We start from the raw sequence: 18,982 nt of genomic DNA, 5'->3' as shown, positions 1-18,982 counted from the left end.
TATGTCGTACGTCCTGGCACAAAATAATAAATACAAATGAGTTGTGTCGCATCTTATCCTAGCTATCTTTGTTGTGTACGGGGAATGGGTTAACCTTGTGATAGTGCTTGGCACTTGGTTCTATGAACGTCCTTACTGTACCGACAGAGATAGATTGTTGTTTCTCTTTCTTCTGAAAAATGTACTCATTGTAAGTCACTTTGGATAAAAGCGTCTGCTAAATGCCCTGATTGTAAATATAAGGTATTATATAGGGGAACATGTCAGACCAGTCCCCGGTGCGAGGCTGTGTTCCCCCAGGGCAGGGCCCCTGCCAGGGGAGTCTGGTCCTGTCCTGACAGGACCGTTTGGAGCCGGCTGATCCTGCAGCTTAGGGCTCCTCACGGCTGAATGCTCGCTGAGCACGACTGGATCTGCTGTCAGAGTCTAGAGGGACGCACTCAGACGGTCACACCAGACCAAGCATTGAAGACCCGTTTCATCTAGTGAGGACATTTATTCAATGGCTAATTAGCTTTAGAAAGACAACTAGAAATAGTAGGTTTAGTAAGGCTTGGAAAATCAGTGCTTCATTCTGCATATTTGATGTTAAGACTTCACATTGAGAGCCTTTCTTCGAACAGTCAGGATTTGGTAGATTGCTCAAACCCCGACCTTAGTATATCGAGCCAATTGCTTGCAGTGGGACCTCACTGACCACTCTTTCACCATCGTAGCTATCTCACATCTGAATGTCCCGTCAGGGATCAACAAAGTAATATCAGATCTACCTGACCACTGAGGGACCATCATAGGCGACCTGGTCTTTCCAGCTGAAGTGAAGCAGAGTGTGGGTTCCTCTGAGTCTGAGCTGGGAGACCAGCTTCTATACCCAGTAGAGAGGGGATCACATGGTTGTGGTGCTGAGCTCTTGTGATTTGGGGATATAAAACCTATGGCTAAGGTCTTCCCGCTTTTGAAAGTCAAAACTCAAAGCTATAATATATATAATCAATACTCAAAGCTCGTGACCCAGAGCAAGCTTCTGTTTGTTGTTATCCTGCGGTAGCTACTGGAGCTAGCTAACTAGCTGATGGCTCGCTCTCGCGCATCTGTGTTCGCTCGTGCATGATTGCGCGTCCATGTACTTGGAATGGGTGGAGTCAGAGTCAGCGTTGAAGGAGAGGGGGTAGGACCATTTGAGTTGTGTATTTTCAAAATCTGATGGCATTTCGCAAATCCCATTCCCAACCTTTAAGCTATGTTTGTTTTGTCTCCTGAGTGTGTACTTAGGTGTGATACGGTGTGTAGTATTAGAGGACAGAGAGCAAAAATCCAGGCACGGCCTCCAATCTGATGATCAGATTCTTGAACGCAGTGCGCATCCATATATCTGTTTACCTCATTATAGATTACAGCCGTTAAGAGCATGGAAAGTTCAATGTCATATTTTTCTTTCTCGTGGTGTTATGTGAATGTGTGTGTGTCAGTATAATCTAGTGGTCATGGTGTTTGACTCCCAGCCCAAAGGGTCTGGGTTTGAACTCCAACGTTGAGGCTAAAACCAACCTAACTAAACCCCTACCTGCTCATTGATGACGTCACCAACCTTAATTCACTGTGGGTTGCTTTGGAAAAATTCATCAACTGATTAACTAGCAGAACATGAGTGATGGAGATGGTGTGTTCAGTTCTCTACTGTGTGACCTGTGGTCTTACCCATGACCGTACCTGTGCACCTACTTGTCCTCTTACCTTTGGTCCTACCTGTGTTCCTACCTGTGGTCCTTCCTTTGGTCCTACCTGTACTCTCACCTGTGGTCCTACCTTTGGTCCTACCTGTCCTCTCACCTGTGCTCCTATCTGTTCTCTCACCTGTGGTCCTACCTTTGGTCCTACCTGTCCTCTCACCTGTGCTCCTATCTGTCCTCTCACCTGTGGTCCTACCTTTGGTCCTACCTGTCCTCTCACCTGTCCCCTCACCTGTGGTCCTACCTGTCCTCTCACCTGTCCTCTCACCTGTGGTCCTACCTGTCCTCTCACCTGTGGTCCTACCTGTCCTCTCACCTGCGGTCCTACCTGTCTCCTGATCTGTCACCTTCCCCCCCCCGTGTCTCCAGGTGTACACCTACAAGCAGAACGCCCTGAGCAGGCAGAAGGTGCAGGCCATGCACCCCAGCAGCATCCAGGGGGTGGAGGACATGGCCACGCTGGACGACCTCCACGACGGAGCCATCATGCACAACCTCCACCTCAGATACCAGCACCGCAAGATCTATGTAAGTACCCAGCTCCTCGCCCTCCATCCCTACCTCTGGTCCCCAATCCGGACCCCTATACCCAACCACTACAGGGGTCAGTTAAACGTGCTTTAAGGGGAAACTTCACCCATTTCCACTAAGCTTTGTATCGTTAGAAACCCACAAATATTTTTGAATGGTCGTGCATCATTACCTTATTTTGGGACTTCACCAGCAGAAACTAAAATCCACAGCGTCTGAAGCTAAGCTAACAGAGGCTGTTGATAAAACTGATGTACAATGGCGGAAGGTACTGGATCTGACAAAGAAGATGGCACCATGTAAAAGTTCACCATTTCGAAAGGAATACAAACGAGGACTAATTCACTGAGTTCACCAACTAATACTCTTCACTAGAAATGTTGTGTGAAATGATTTTCAAGCAGTCTTGCGCTATCAGCTTGGTAGATGGAACAGCGAGGTGTCCGATAGGCGGAGATCTAGACCAGCGGGAGTGGCCAGCGAAGCTGTGCATCGTGGTGCATGGTGGGAGTTGTTGTCTTCAATCCACAAGCGCCTAAAAGTCACTTTCTGCCTTTTCTCGGTCAAGACGGCACCAAATTAGAATTTTATTTTATTATTTCGACTACATATAGGACCCAATGTCAATACATATTCATGCCTCCACCGGTGAAATGCTCCTTTAAGGCTCAGTTTAGTCTATCCATTATGCACATATCTCCAGCTCTGATCCTTGATCCCATTCCATACCTCTCAACCCAATCCTTAATCTGGAAGCAGGGATCTTCTTGTGACCATAGGAGCAATAAGTGTACTGCTGTCCAGAATAGTTCAGTTTGATAGCTTCGGATGTGTTTACATAATGTCGTTGGGTCGCCATCTTTCCCGATTAGTTTCTCACCCGGTTGATTCCTCTCATGAACATTTCATCTTTGAGGCTGAGACCAAACATCCATCTCTTATCCCAGATATTACGATGCTGTACCAAAGCAAACATGCCTGCTGGTCTCACCTTGACCTCTTGCAGTGTTTTTTTTTATTTGGACAGACGTCAACAGATTTTGTTTGACAGAGTCGCACGTCCTTCACATAAGATTTTAACTTCTCTGCTTTATCATATCCAAGAGAGAGACAGATAAAGAGACGGATAGAGAAGGAGAGAGAGATAGGGTGAGGGAGGGAGAAGGAAGGGGGAAGGAGGGAGAGAGAAAGAGAGACCGGGTGTGGGCGCGAGAGAGAGCAAGCCAGGGGGTGAGGTTGACACATATGGGCAGGCAGGAGATCTGGTTTTTCTTCCGGAATGTTCTGTGTGTGTTCCACCATGTTCTAACAGTTCCCCGCTCAGCGCTTAAATGAAAGAATATGAGTTTTGTGTCAACTTGTCTGGTTCGCGTTATGCAGTTATTACTTTATGACGGTTCCCCTCCGCCTGTCAGAAATGTTTTCTTCTCCTTTAAATCCTATGAGAATACACACAGGAGCAGGAACGACTGGACTGCTTTCCTTAGCAAACGATTGTAATTGACCTACAGATCTCAAAGTTACGCTTGAGTTACTTTGGGCCCCCCCGGTGGCGGGGGGGCCTTAATGGCGAATACCATTAAGGCTCAGTCCTGATCGCAGTGACACGGGTTTGATTCCTGCCGTGGTCCTTTGCTGCAGGCCCTCCCCTCTGACTCCCATAGCTTCCTGTCGATCTCACTATATAATAAAGTATGAAAAAATCAAATAAAAAATCAAATTAAAAAGTTGCGGTTCTTTGATGATGCTGGTCAGGAGAAGCCTGTGAATGTGTGCAGTGGGTCTTGGCCGGTGAGAAACGGTCTCACTGTCTAGCCCTGCCAATGCTCTGTATGTCTTTATCTCCTCTATTTTAAGGTGTGGTTGCATTGGAGCGGTTGCATTGGAGACTGTGAGACCCACCATTTTGGATCGCTGCTATTCTTTGATTTCCTCCCCGTATTTTCATAGCCACTGCTGAGATTCGGTCTTCCATTTCCATCCACGGAATGGGACTTTTACTCTGGAGCTGAAATGTTTGCTTTGTAATATTTGATGTCAGCGTGGTGTCTCAGCGGTTTGTACTGGCTCTCTTCAGGGATGGGGCACGGGTCGTACCATTTCTTCTTCAGCACGGGTCAGAACATGCGTTATGTTCAAGGAAGACGTCTTTATCGCTCACATGTCTTTGTTATCTTCAGTCCAGTTCGACACCGGCCACATGGGTGCTTCCATGAAACGTTGGTGTTGAAATCTAGACTCTTTTAGACCTGATGTCCCTGACCCGCTCACGGTAACCATAGACGACGGAAACCTTAACAGCACCCGTGTTGTTTTTGGGTGGCGATGACTAATCGCTCGCCTCCATTTTTAGTTTTCCATGAATCCTCGTTTTAAAACCGGCGTTTAACCTGGCCAGCTCAGCGTTGTTGGGAAGCCAAGGGCAACACTAAACTCTGACTCTGAAGGGTAGGACCCGCTCGGTTTGACGCTTGTTTTAAAGCCTGGTATTCTGGCCGCGGGCTTGGAAGCGGATTTGGCAGTTGCTAGCTGGTTGCGGCTAGGCAAAGAGCTACGTTAGCTTTTGAGACAAAGATTCCAGCTCCGTGCGTCCAAAGTAACGGTGAATGTGAGCACAGTGAATGCTTTTCATTGTGTGAAAACGTCTCGTTGAGTTGCAAGTCACGTTCTACTGCCACTTATTGCTAGAACAAGACTGAAATCCATCTGATCTTGTATTGGTATAAAATAGCTTCATCTGGAAAGCCTAAACGGTAATCAGAAATAACCCCGCTAACACAAGCTTCTAAACCATCCCACATGTTTCATTCCCGTAACAGAAAACACTTTCAACCAAACGGCTCTATATTTACCGTCCACCTTTTGATCAACTTTTACTGCCCGCCTTCATCCTGACGCCAGCGTCTGTCCCCAAAACGAGTGGCCGGCCTGGCCAACAGACATTAAGAGCCGAGCACCGATCCAAGCAGGCTGACCAGACGATGAAACCATCAAGCGACCGCTTCAGAGCAACCGACTTCTTGTTGCTCGAAGCCTCGGCCCAGGAACCATCCCGCCAAACCTCTCTCATAATTCCCCTTGTGGGCTACACTGAGTGTGTGTGTGTTTGTGTGTGGGTGTGTGTGTATGTTGATGGGGGTGTGCGTGTGTGTGTGTGTGTGGGGAGGGGGGGATTGATTGGATAATTTCAACCATACGGCAACATTCAGCCGTGATTAGCGGCTGGATGGCGAGGAGGTCGGAGGTCAGCGGGGCCTCGTGACAAGGCCTCCTTTGTGTTCGCCGCTGCTCTGAGTTCCCCGGGAGAACGCTGGCTCAGCTCTGTTAATCACCTCAAAGTACAGGAGTCGACCGGCCGGCCGCCAACTCTCTTGTTTTCCGTGTATTCCCCTCGTAGCTACGAGCTACATTAGCATAGCGACAGAACGTCCTTTGTTTGCGTCATTAGCATGCCGCTGTAGCCGCGGTGATTAGCCTCGTGAAGCGTTGTGTTTCTGCGGTCTGATTTAACGGGTATCGATGACGTTTAAGAGGCTGTGGTTGCGTTGATGTTCTGGGCTCCTGACTCATGAGAACTGGTTCCCACGTCTGAACACAGTCCTCCTCCATACCTAGTAGCTGTTCCCCAGAGCCCTGCTTTCCTTCTCGCTTGACTGCAGAGCAGAGCATTCTCCCTCCAGCCTCGTGGAACTTCATCCAAAGTTCTGTTTGTCATGAATGTTTATCGGCATGTAGAGCAGAACGCTTCTAGATCCTTTCGATGCCTTCAGCCTCTGTGTGTGTGTGTGTGTGTGTGTGTGTGTGTGTGTGTGTGTGTGTGTGTGTGTGTGTGTGTGTGTGTGTGTGTGTGTGTGTGTGTGTGTGTGTGTGTGTGTGTGTGTGTGTGTGTGTGTGTGTGTTCGCGTCTGTAACATCTCCAGTACAGACCCACGCAGTCTGTCTGTCTGTCCGTCCGTCACAGGGTCGGTTCTGTTGTGTTCTGTGTCAGCAGGTCATCTGCCAGGTGAAGAAGGTTGGTTCTTGCTCTGGGATCTCCACGGATTAGGTTACCGACACGTGACTGGGATTCAAACCCGGATCCTCCACTTTTCCCCCAACCCCCTCACACGCTGGAGTCATTAGACTGTATGAGTGGGAGGAGGGGGGGGGGGGGGGATTCAATTTGGGGTCCGAGGGGCCCCTGAAGTCCTCGGTGCTCTCTGATGCTCGTCTAACATCGTACTTAATAAATTCTTGTTTATTAACACAGGATCATAATCCGACTTCATTAAAGTATAGGGGAGGGTGTTTGTTGTTACGAGGCTGAACTAATATCCGAACTGTCTGAGCGAGGCTGGACCCAGAGGGTGGGTGTGTGTGTGTGTGTGTGTGTGTGTGTGTGTGTGTGTGTGTGTGTGTGTGTGTGTGTGTGTGTGTGTGTGTGTGTGTGTGTGTGTGTGTGTGTGTGTGTGTGTGTGTGTGTGTGTGTGTGTTTTTGTACGTCCATTGTGTGTGCGTCTGTGTGTGTGTTTGTGTGCATCCGTGTGTGTGTACATCTGTGTGTGTGTGTGTGTAGAGGCCTCCTCTTCATTGTACAGTATGGGGGGGTATTACGGGGGGCCCCTTTAGAGGGTGGAGGTGATTCAGTGTTTGATGGACTGGTATGGGGGGGGGGCCCCTCTGTCACATGTTTGAGGGGGTCCTAGAATTCCTCGCAGCACCCCTGATGGAATCACAATGAAAACAGCTTCTCTGAGCGGATCGGATTCCACACGCCAGTCGAACCTCTTTCACCGAATACCTTCGTCCTTAGATCATGGTAGCTTCTCGTCGGTATGCCCCCCCCCCCCCCCCCCCCCCCCCAGCTCCTCCCTGCTCCCTGACCTTTCATCCCACGATAACCTTTTGGTTACCTGAGCTGTCAATCAGCAGACGATTTGAGGCCCAATGCACTCCACACTCCAGCTCGGTTTAACGGCCGCGGGCCACGTTGTTAAATACAGAGGAAGATGCTATGCTTAATGGATAGCACCTGAAGCTAAGCGCTAACCTGGAGTTAACCCTAATGCTAACATGGGTTAGCATTATGCTAACCCATGTTAGCATTAGGGTAACCTGAACTATCAGGGACTTAGCTACGGGGCTAACGCACGCAGATGGGGGGTTAACTAAACCAACGCTAATTTCAGGTGCGTCCCTTGGCGCTAATTGGCGTTAGCATTCTTTGGTGTTCGCGGCGGAGGGTTGAACGGGGCCGGCGGACGGTTCTAGAAGCTGTGGCGGTTCTGTGATTAGAAGCAGCTGTCGAGAGGTGCCCTCACTCAGACATACGCACGCACACACTCACGCATACACTCACGTACACATACACACACACACACGCATGAATGCACATTTATTTGTGGAAGATTCCAGTATAAGGGCCAGCAGTTTAAAACTACTACCTCATAAGTCCATCTCTGCCTCTCTTTCTATCTGTCTGTCTGTCTGTCTCTGCTGGAGGTCGGTCAAACCCAAGTGCTTTTATTACATCTGTTTTCTCAGCGTGGCGAAGAAGCCAGGGCAACGAGTTTATTGGTCTTTGTGTGTGTGTGTGTGTGTGTGTGTGTGTGTGTGTGTGTGTTCATTCAGTGTGTGTGTGTGTGTGTGTGTGTGTGTGTGTGTGGTGTTTAGTGTGTCTGTGTGTGTGTTCGTTCAGTGTGCGCTTAGAGAGATACAAATTCCGTTCAATGCCATATTCTCATCATTTCCTTTGCGACAACGAGACGGAGATCTGGTCGATCCAGTTGTCTCGTCCGCACGGGAAGCAGATAAAAAATAACCTCTCCGGTGAAGATGAAAGCTCCACCTCTGGCCTCGTAACGTTCTCCTGGCGGCGGCTCTAGGCTCCTTGACTGCCAAAATGGAAAACCTCTCACACACATGACATCCCTCGGCATGCTAGGCAACTAATACAAGTCAGCGCTAAAATGCATGCTAACCCCCCCCCCCCTTTGGCTGAGGAGCGAGGGGTGTTTGACCCAGATGTAGCCACCGGAAATGCAGGGTTTAAAACGTCCAGCGTGTGGAACCAGGTAGCACATGTGGAGTGTAGCGGAGGGGAACCATAAAGGGGATTTATGGGCTCTAAACTCTGAACCAGAGCGTTATGAACCAGAGGGAGTTCTGGAGCGGAGAGTTCTGGACCGGGGAGTTCCAATCAAGCCCACCAATCTGGTTCTTGAATACTGATGCTGTCGAGGTGAGATGAAATGAGGCGTCGCTAATGTGACATGCTGGCTCCATGCATGCAACATGAACCGGGGAGACCACGCTATTTTCACAATAATAAGTAATTTATTATATAATAAACATAACAATTAGAAGTGTGGTGCAAGTCAGTATAAATGTAAGTAACCTAAAAGGTAATGTAAATATCAGTCCATGTGAATACAAAGGAAGACAAAGGAAAGCCAATGCTGGGAGGAGGGAGAAGCCACGTCTGCTCTCTGGGCAGGCTCTTTATACTGCCACCGGTCCATCCCACACCTGCCGACAATCTCCTAATCAGGAGGGAGAGAAACACAGGCATACACAGCAGGGGCGGGGTCAAAGACCCAACGGGGTCGTCACACTAATGATGATTAATCATATGTTTAGAAAACAGAAAACATTAACACCCGCAGGCGGACGTTAGACTCACGCACACACATGCACTTGTCTTTGTGAAAGGTTCCAGTGTAGGTGCCAGCCATTTAAAACACTATCCATGAGTCCATCTCTCCCAGACTGTCCCTCTGTCTGTCAATGCTGGAGGCCGGTCAAACATTCATACGCACCCACACACTCATCATGCACACGTTTACAAAAACACATTCCTAAGCACGGCCACCCCCATGAGTGCGTCCACAGGGGGTTCAGAACCCCAGCGTCCGAAGGTGAATCACGTCCATGTCGATCCATTTCGGTCCGTGGACGGTGAGGGGTCAGGGTTCAACAATAAAGTCAACATAAACACAATGAATTGTTTTCATTGTTGAGTAAGTTGTGGTGACAGGATGAATATTGCGGTATGGGGGGAATGCGAGGCAACGGCGTTCCTCTCCCAGGACATTTGGATGTTGTTCTGGTGACCTCTTCACTGGGGGGGAGAGGCTGCTTCGTATCAGACATGGGTCAGCCCCCCCCTACCTCCCCCTCCCTCCCCTCCTCCCCTCCCTCCATCCCCCCCCCCCCCCCCTCTTCCCCCTGCCCCCCAGCACTCTGCAAATACATTCCTCACCCCACCGGGATGGAGGGAGAGGGGGAGGGAGAGGGGAGACTCATCTAAAGTGACAACCCTAATTCCAAAGTTTACACTTTCCACTAATTTAAAACCTCTAGTTAGTGTGACGTGAAGTTATGTGCGTCAAAGAACTTTCATGCCAATATGGCCCCTTTGAAGAGAGAGAGAGAGAGAGAGAGAGAGAGAGAGAGAGAGAGAGAGAGAGAGAGAGAGAGAGAGAGAGAGAGAGAGAGAGAGAGAGAGAGAGAGAGAGAGAGAGAGAGAGAGAGAGAGAGAGAGAGAGAGAGAGAGAGAGAGAGATCCCCCCCCCCCCACAGGGTCACTCGCCCTCTCACCTCTCCCACCTGGTCTCCTCTCACACACTAATGCCCCCCCCCCCCTCATCTCCCACCTCCCACATTAAGCCCTCCCATTTCCTCTCAGTACATTTACATTAAGACCGAACAATTTTTAAGTGCAAGGATGTACTGCATACAGTTAGTGCGAGGCTATGCAGAGTCTAGGTCAACTCTGAACAGTAGGAACTCCATCTCCCCCCGGATCCCTCAGAGAGGGAGAGCAGTGAGAGTCATGCCTGACGGCCTGAGTTCCCCCTCCCACCGGCCCTACGACCCGAGTCCCCCAGCCTGCATGGACCTCAGACGTTTTCTCACGCTGGACACCAAACCAAGCACCCTGTGATGTCACTTCCTCTGCTCGTATGTGTTGGAGTGAATGTTATCGCCTGGGTGATGTCACTTCGTGTCAGACAGGTAGCCCCGCGCGGAGGGCAGACTTTTCCCAGGGTCCTGTTTGAGTCCTATTTGTTTATTGTTCCGAGACCAGAGCGTGGACCGCTGCTCCTGCTGTAGGGTGGGCCGCTGGTATCTCAGGGTTTGCTAGTTCAATCCCCCCGCTCTGCACTCTCTGAGGGCTTCTGGGAGCTAAACCCACACAGCCTGGAGCCATTAGAGGGTTCTCACTGCCGACATTGTTCGGAGCAAGAGGAGACGTTATGCGGTGCGGCTGGTTGTCATTTAGCGGTACCGCGTCTCGTCTCTGGGAACCAGTACGAACCGGCTCTTCGAATAATCTCTGGAAATATACTCTGGTTTAGTTGTTTTGTTCTCTTTCTCCTGAGTTCGGAGACTTTATGTTCTGCGCTGCTGTGTGCACCGTGCATCAATCTTGGTTTTCGCTGTCATGTGTGAAATCCGTCTTTTTTGCCCGAGAAAATAAACGGTTTGTGAACGAGCGTTCCAGCAGTGAACCCGACGCATTCCTCACATCATCCCGTGGCCGTGTCATTTATTAGCACTTCCTTTCGGACTGCCCCGCGGAGCCAATCAAAACAGAGCCCTGGGATCACATGACCAGTTCAGTGCAGATACCCACTGCATGTTGCTACAGCAGTCATTCACCCCATCACTCTGTCGCTAGGCTACGCTTCCTGCTGTTTATCACCTAGATGCTAGCTTGTACGACGGCGGTCTCTCTGTCAATGGGCAAGATTCCCTGCTGCCGATCACTCAGTCCGCTAGCTGCTAGCTGGGACTGCGGCGCTATCTTTGACACTAAGCTATATTTCCTGTTGCCTAACACTCAGTCCACTAGTGCGCTGGCTGCTAGCAGTTAGCTGGTTCGGCGGCACCACTGTCACTGTCGCCAGGCTACATGCCCTGCTGCTGATCACTCAGAGCGGTAGTGCACTAGCTGATAGCTGCTAGCTGGGACGGGGGCGGTCTCTCTGTCGCTAAGCTACATTTCCTGCTGCGTTCACTCAGTCCACTAGCTGCTCGCTGGGACGGCGGCGCTGTCTCTGCCGCTAAAGGTGCTTGCACACCGACGCGCGGCAACCGCCTCGCTGCCGGAGGGCTCAGCGCGGCGGTGTGAAGGGCCCGGCGTTTTCAAAAGCGGCTGCTGCTGCCGCCGAAAGTTTCAAATCTGTGCGCGTTCACGTGGGCGGCAACCGCTTATTGTAGCCCCTTCCCTCATTGAAATGAATGGAGGCGGCGAGTTGCCGCGCGGCGGTGTGAAAGCAGCTTTAGCTACATTTCCTGTTGCGATCGGCTGCCAGCTGCAGCCTGCCGGGTTTATCGGAGGTCTGGTTGTGATTCTGAGTCGGTCCATCTGGGCTTCATTTCCTGCGCGGAGGCCTATCCCAGCGCCTGGTGGCGGCGGCCGTGGTGGGAGTTCTGGGAGTTCTGGTGCTGGGAGGAAGAGAGGAGGAGCTCTGGGTCGGCTGTCCGTCTGTAGCACACGGACAGAAAGGGACCCAAGGAAACGCCCACTGATTGGCTGAACCGTCTGACTCTCATATCAATGTTTTGAATCTGTTTGATAATGGTTAACTAGTTTTGGCTGGTTGGGGTCGGTTAAGCTGTGTGGGGTTTTCGTTGATTTTCCGTGGAAACCGTAGCCGTCACTTTGTTGCTATGACTACCTTTCATCTGCCAACGTTTCCTCCTAACCAATCGTATTCCGACAAGGATTTGAACCAGCCAATCCGCAGCCAGGTTGGCAGGCACGCCACAAAACAGAGTAAACAGAGACGGTGTTTCTGCTGCGGTACAGAGCACAGCGCCAACGTACTTACTCCTCCCCCGACACGCTGCGTTAACACCCTGGAATGCCAGGGGAGCGCTCTCCACCACCACCACCACAGCCAATAGGGAGACTGCAATCAAGGACCTCAGCCAATTAGCTCCCAGGAGGTGCGTGGAGGCCGTCACCGGGCTGGGGGGTTGGAGAGTGGGCCCGACCGATTGGTTGTGATGCAGCGAGGTGGAGGGAGAGTTCCGGCCGGTTCTGGGTCCCCTGGGTCCCCTGGGACCGGGGAGTCTGGGAGCTTCGCGGTGACCACAGCCTTGCAGGTCGGTCGGATGTGCCGACGCCGGTGGTGGAGGATCACAGTCTCACGTTGTGTCCTCTTGTTTCGAGGAAGAGGAAGGTTGTGGCTTCAGACGAACTCCGTCACTTCTGCATTCATCAGTGCAAAATAAAAGTTTGTTTCCCTGCTTTTGTTCTGCTGAATGCAGAAACAGAAACGAGAACCTCGGCCTTGCGTCGGTTGGTTTACGGCATTGTTGTAAAACTGTCATGTACTGCGTTTGTAACGTCGAGTAACACCTTCGCATTTACGGTGGTTGTAAACTGTCCAGTGTGCGACCCCAAAGTCGCACACTGGAAGAGGCTGGGTTCACCGGTGTGTTTGTTTTAAAAGGTTTTAAAACAGTTCAAAGTGTTGAAACCAGGGATGGAGACGTTGTTTAAAGCGAGCACACAAACCAAGCAGCGCTCCCGATCGTTGCTTATCAGACCGGGGCGTCGCAGCGCTCTTGAGTCCGACTTTCCAGTTGAGAGCAGACCCTGTGAGGAGGCCCCTGTGATGAGACCCTGTGTAAACAGGAAGACCTTCTGGTGTGGTATCTTAACACAACCAGGTCCAGATACGCAACGTGTATCTCACCAGACCCGCACTGTTTACACAACACGATTGTGCTCGTCTGCCCTGCCAGACATCACCTGGTTTATGGTTTGATGATGCTACGAGCTACTGCCCCCCCTCCCAGCCCCCCCCCACCCCAATCCCATTGTTCGTATGTGTGCGTTCACAGGAGGTAGTGCACACGCTATTTGCCATGTAAATAGTTCCTCAAACTGCCAGGCCGACGGTTTTGCATGGCAGCCGGGTTCAGACAATGCAGGTCAGTCAGTCTGTGGGCTTTCTAGATCTCTGTCGTCCTGAAGGGATTCCTTCAGGAAATGTGGGAATCCGGTATGGGGTCAAAACAGTCTTATTAATAATGAATGCACAGAGAAGGATTCACAAATGTATTTTGTGATTTATATATAAATTACTCTCTTCTCACAAATACATTTCAAAGCACACAGAATACAAATGGATATCGGATATGAATGTAAAATAAATCCCAAAAACAAAAATAAGTTTCACAAACACATTTCTGATCCACACACAAATGTGTATTGTTTTAAATAAATGTAATATAAATCCATAAATATATGAATTAATAAAATATTTGCAATTTTCATCAAAAATGTATTTGGAAGTTGTTAAACTTGAATTTACACGACGCTTTTCATTTGTGAACTTGTTTGCATTTGTGTGTGACTGTGAACTGGTCCGTATTTATCTGTGGATTTTTGGAACTCTCTGTAGCCAATCAGATGCAATATAAATACAGACCAGTTCACACACAAATGCAAACAAGTTCACACATGAAAAACGTTTGTATGTAAATGTGACAACATCCAAATACATCTTTTATGAAAATTGTAAATACTTTTTTGATTTATATTTTTATGGATTTAAATTAAAGTTATTTAAAACAAGACACATTTGTGTGTGGGTCAGAAATGTGTTTGTGAAACTTGTTTTTGGATAGGGATTTATTTTACATTTATACCTATCGATATGCATTTGTGTGTGCATTGAAATGTATTTGTGAGAAGAGAGTAATTTATGTATAAATCACAAAATACATTTGCGAATCCTTCTCTGTGCATTCATTATTAATGAGACTGTTCTGACCCCATGATCCGGAACATTCCCACAGAATCGACTTCACGTTGGGAAATGTTCGGACAGAATGCGCCTGATCGGGTTCCAGCTAAACATTCAGTCGGAATGCGTTCCGATTAAGAATGTTGGTTTGGAACGTCGTCACAACATCATGTGACCCGGAGTTCTCAGTGGCTCCAACTTGTGATTCCGCATTTGTCTTGAAGTATGCTTTACCGACCTGGTAACGCACGCACGCACGCACGCACGCACGCACGCACGCACGCACGCACGCACGCACGCACGCACGCACGCACGCACGCACGCGTTACGTCACTGTCGTGGAGAGCTTGATTTTCTCTGCCAGCAATTACTTCTACTGCTGTTTGTGTGCATTTAAGTTAGTAAAGAACTTCAACACACTCACACACATATACGCAGCCACATACACACTTGGCATTGCGTCGGAATGGACACACTCTCCTTTTGCCCTCCTAGTTCGTCAGCCAAAACAAGTTGCATATTTTACATGGAACAGCTCTCGCATTGTTTTCGCAAGACAATGTAGTTGAGCTTATTTAAGTTAACTCCTAAAGCACATCCAAATGTATAAAAATCAGCCCTCGCCAAAGTTGTGTCAATTACCGAACGCCTAAACAAATGATGAATGCATGAAATTGATATGAATACATGAAAAGCATGAAACAGGGGTTTATAGACAAACTAAAGTGGGAACATAGATGGTCTGAGGGACAGAGCAGGATGGAGACACCAGCAGTGAGTAAACAATACCTAAAATGTTCCAGGCTGCAGATCTGGGTTCAGATGAAGTTCCAGTTGAGGCCTAAAGCTTCTTCTCGTTGTCCCACGATGACCTCCAGGCCCGAACAGCAGGAGCTCTGAGCTGAGGTCCTCCATTAGACCTATCATCTGTGGGTCTCCACCGCAGAACCCAGCTCATGCCATGACTCTGCTGGCTCCACCAGCCTCTCGTTCATCACTGGGTTCCTCTGACGTTTGAAACGTGACACCGGTGTGGAGAACATACGTCGGTTAGCTCCGGCGGGGAAAACCCGCCCCTAAAGGTTGCACGTTCCTCTGGCTTTTCGGGGCCTACTCCGGTGAAACGGCTCAGATTCGGATTCCACTTGGTTAGAACTGGCAGGAACGACTGAGAACTGGTCATAACCGCTTCTAACTGTATTTATTTAATTGTATTTGACTGTAATCGAATGCAAGGGTGGTTCCCATGTATGTAACCATATTTATATTTTGAAAGGTTTTTGCACTTTTACTCTAAAAGATCATATGATCTCAGACTTTTTTTTTTCATATTTTTGGACAATGAAGCTGTTTCATTGGTTCTCTCTTTGTTCCGTGGCATGTTATGTGTCATGTGCTTGCAGTTAAGAACGTTGTTGAATACAGTCTTTTAATACAATTTAAAGGGCCATCTCAGCGAGACCGCTCGTTAACGTCACAAACGAGACATCTCGTTAACGTCATTAAAGAGACCTCTCAATAACGTCACTAACAAGACCTCTCAATAATACCAACGAGACCTCTCGTTAACATCACTAAAGTTACCTCTCGTTAACGTCACTAACGAGACCTCTTGTTAACGTCACTAACGAGACCTCTCGTTGACATCACTAAAGTTACCTCTCGTAAACGTCACTAACGAGACCTCTCGTTAACGTCACTAAAGTTACCTCTCGTTGACGTCACTAACGAGACCTCTCGTTAACGAGCCCTCCCTCCCCCAGACGTACATCGGGTCCATCCTGGCGGCGGTGAACCCCTACCAGCCCGTCCCGGAGCTCTACGGACCGTCCGCCGTGGAGCGCTACTCGCGCCAGCACCTGGGCGCCATGGAGCCCCACATCTACGCCGTCGCCAACGAGTGCTACAGGGCCCTCTGGAGGAGGGGCCACAGCCAGTGCGTCCTCATCAGGTACAAGACACACACTGCATAACGCACTCGCCCGCACGCCCGCACACACACACTCAGCCAGTGTTTCCTCATCAGGTAGGCGACACACACACACGCACACTGTATATAATACACACACACACACACACACACACACACACAGCTAGTGTGTTCTCATCGGGTAGGCGACACACAGACACACACACACACTATATATAATACACACAAACACACACAGCCAGTGTGTTCTCATCGGGTGGGAGATACACACACACACACACACACACACACACACACACACACACACACACACACACACACACACACACACACACACACACACACACACACACACACACACACACACACACACACACACTGTATACATTACTGACATCAACACACACACACATCCCCGTGTATACGAGGCCTCCTGCTGTTTCATGAAGGGGCGCCGCCCTTATCCTGCAAATAGCCCTGTTAGCTCGTTAGCTCACCGCTTGCTCACGACCACCGGTGGTTATGGGTAAAGAGCGACGCTTGTCCTCTCTTGAACCTGTTCATCAGTCGGTCTGCCCTCTGTCGCAGTCTCTCTCTGTCAGACTCACAGACAGGCAGATGGCTAATCGGTTGTTTAATGCAGCCATTACCACCAGATGAGATCAATCCTGAGACATCTGTTAAATATAGCAACACTGGCTCGGGAACAGGACAACAAATCAACGAAACAATGAAACCCCATAACCACTCCCAACGAAGAGAATGTTACTCAAAAAACGAAAACACTCAACGACAACACTCAAACACCTGAAACACTGATACAAACCTCAGTTTGTATCTCCCCCTGTTTGTTCCCGTTAGCTAAGATGTTCTCCTCGGTAAGCCAGCTGTAAACGCTGCGCCACTGTGACCCCAGGCACCATTGTGGAGCGTCAGCAAAACGCTCACCACCACCCACGGGATCACATGACGTCGGTTTGAAGTTCAGCTCGGAGCAAAAGTACAAAAAGCCAAAGCTTGCAGTTAGGCGGTTTCCCCGTGACGGCAACAGCATGGTGGTTAGCTCGCGGTGTGGTCTGACAGAATTAGCCACATGCGCTACGGTGAGAGCTACTGCTAAAATTCAGGGTTAGGCTAAGTGGTCATTCTTGTAAATAAACTATATTTTGACGCAACGCTAATGCAGTATCTCCCGTTTACGACTTAATCCCTTTAATGTATAAACCTGGTTCTTTCGACAGTTTGAACGGCTTGCCAGGGCGACCCCGCTGTTTAGACTTCGGCTGCGTTGCCAACTTCTCCCGTTTGATCTCGCCGTTTGATGTGAAGTTAAACTATGAGTCTAGCGCAGCACTTCTGCGCTCTGGGAGCTGCTCCGCGCGCCGGTCTAGCTGCTAAACGCCGCTGAGTGTTTGAGGCTTTGTTTACGAGCTGCATCAAAACGGATGCTGGTTCTCCTTTTCCCTCCCGCCTTGTTCGGCCAAAATGCGTTTTTTTCACGGAACCACTCTGACATTGTTCTCGCAAGACAATGAAGTCGAGCAGATTTGAGTTAACTCATGAAGCACATTCAAATGTTTAAAACCATTGTGAGCCAATGCTGTCATTTAATGAACGACTAAACGAATGATGACAATGAATGAAATCGATATGAATATATGAAGCGCATGAAAACAGGGGTAGACAAACTAAAGTGGGAACAGAGATGGACTAAGAGGCGGAGAGAGAAGGAAACACAAGCAGCAACAAATCCTAAGAGATTCCATGCTGCAGATCTGCTGTTCAGATGAAGTATCTCCTGTTTGATCTGCAGTGAATCTATGACACTAATGCAGAACTTCTTCACTCACTACTGCGCTCAGCGTTTAGCAGGCTAGCTGCTAAACCCTTAAAGGGATACTTCACCCATTTAGAACCGGCGTTCTATCATTATAAAATCGCTATTGTAATATAAATAAATAAATATCAGTCTAAACCAGTCTCCCCTTGGCCCATTTTTTCTCATCTAATTTTCTCCCGAAATGACGTCAAATGACGCGTTTGACGTCATTTCGGGAGAAACCTCTTGTCCCGCTAGAAGGGCCGAGGACTACAACACACTTTTGGTGGAACATTTTTCAACCAATAAGGAATGAGAGGGGGCGGGAGCTCGCGTACTGAGGGGGAATGAGGTGGACGGGAGACCGACAGGTGGGCGGGGCAGCGAGCGCAATGCACTTTGGTAGTTGGAGGTTATTTTACTTTGAGCCAGAGAGACCATGAAAACACTCTTTCTGCCTTTTTTCAGGCTAGGATGAACCGATTTAAAAAAAAAAATGCACATTTATAATACATTGAATTATTTAATTCATAAAACCTTCATATTCCAACCGGTGAAGTATCTCTTTAAGTGTTTGAGGCTTTGTTAACAACAAAGAGGGATATGGATAGCGTGTGCCTGAGTCAGAACCGTTAGCAAAAAGTTAAACGTGTAATCACACGCTGTGCTCAGTATTAGATGGAGGCTGAGGCTAGAGGCTAGCTGTCCAAGAGAGGGTAGAGCGAGGCTAGCTCACGAATGTGAAGCTCATTGAAAGAGTTGTTGGAACAGAGTCGTTGGAACTAGTGGCTAGCTGAGGCTAGCTAATGGAAGCTACTATATAGAGGCTAGCTAATTGAGGCTGGCTCCTAGATTAATAGCTGAAGGAGGATAGCTACTGGATTGTGGCAAACTAATAGAGGCTAGCTGTAAGAGGCTATCTGATATATAGAGCCTAGGAGAGGTAGTTAACTGCTAGTTAGAAGCAGGCTGGAGCTGCAGGCCATCCGAAGCTAATAGATTGGGAGACCAGCCATAAGACTTTCTGTGATCTTTTCTGTTAAAGATGATGACGTGAGAGGAGTTGTTGTTAGAAGGCAGTGCTTTGTAAAATATTAACCTCTCTCTCACATTATTTATTCTCACACAAGAGAATGAATACATTCTTCAGTTTGTGTTTACTCTAACATCTCACAACAGGTGTGTGTGTGTGTGTGTGTGTGTGTGTGTGTGTGTGTGTGTGTGT

The 18,982-nt window shown here is 48.9% G+C and overlaps 1 protein-coding gene across 1 annotated transcript in view; it reads left to right on the top strand.

Annotated features, from left to right (window-relative positions):
• myo10 (myosin X) overlaps positions 1–18,982 on the top strand; it is a 69,380-nt gene that overhangs the window by 8,789 nt on the left and 41,609 nt on the right. Inside the window, exons 2-3 of the mRNA XM_056596188.1 lie at positions 2,100–2,258; positions 15,772–15,959. Of these exons, the coding sequence (XP_056452163.1) occupies positions 2,148–2,258; positions 15,772–15,959 (299 nt within the window). The 5' untranslated portion in view covers positions 2,100–2,147. The remainder of the gene's footprint in view (positions 1–2,099; positions 2,259–15,771; positions 15,960–18,982) is intronic.

This window comes from Gadus chalcogrammus, chromosome 8, assembly GCF_026213295.1.
Source record: "Gadus chalcogrammus isolate NIFS_2021 chromosome 8, NIFS_Gcha_1.0, whole genome shotgun sequence".
NCBI lineage: Eukaryota > Metazoa > Chordata > Actinopteri > Gadiformes > Gadidae > Gadus > Gadus chalcogrammus.
This window is presented reverse-complemented; position numbering and strand designations above follow the sequence as displayed.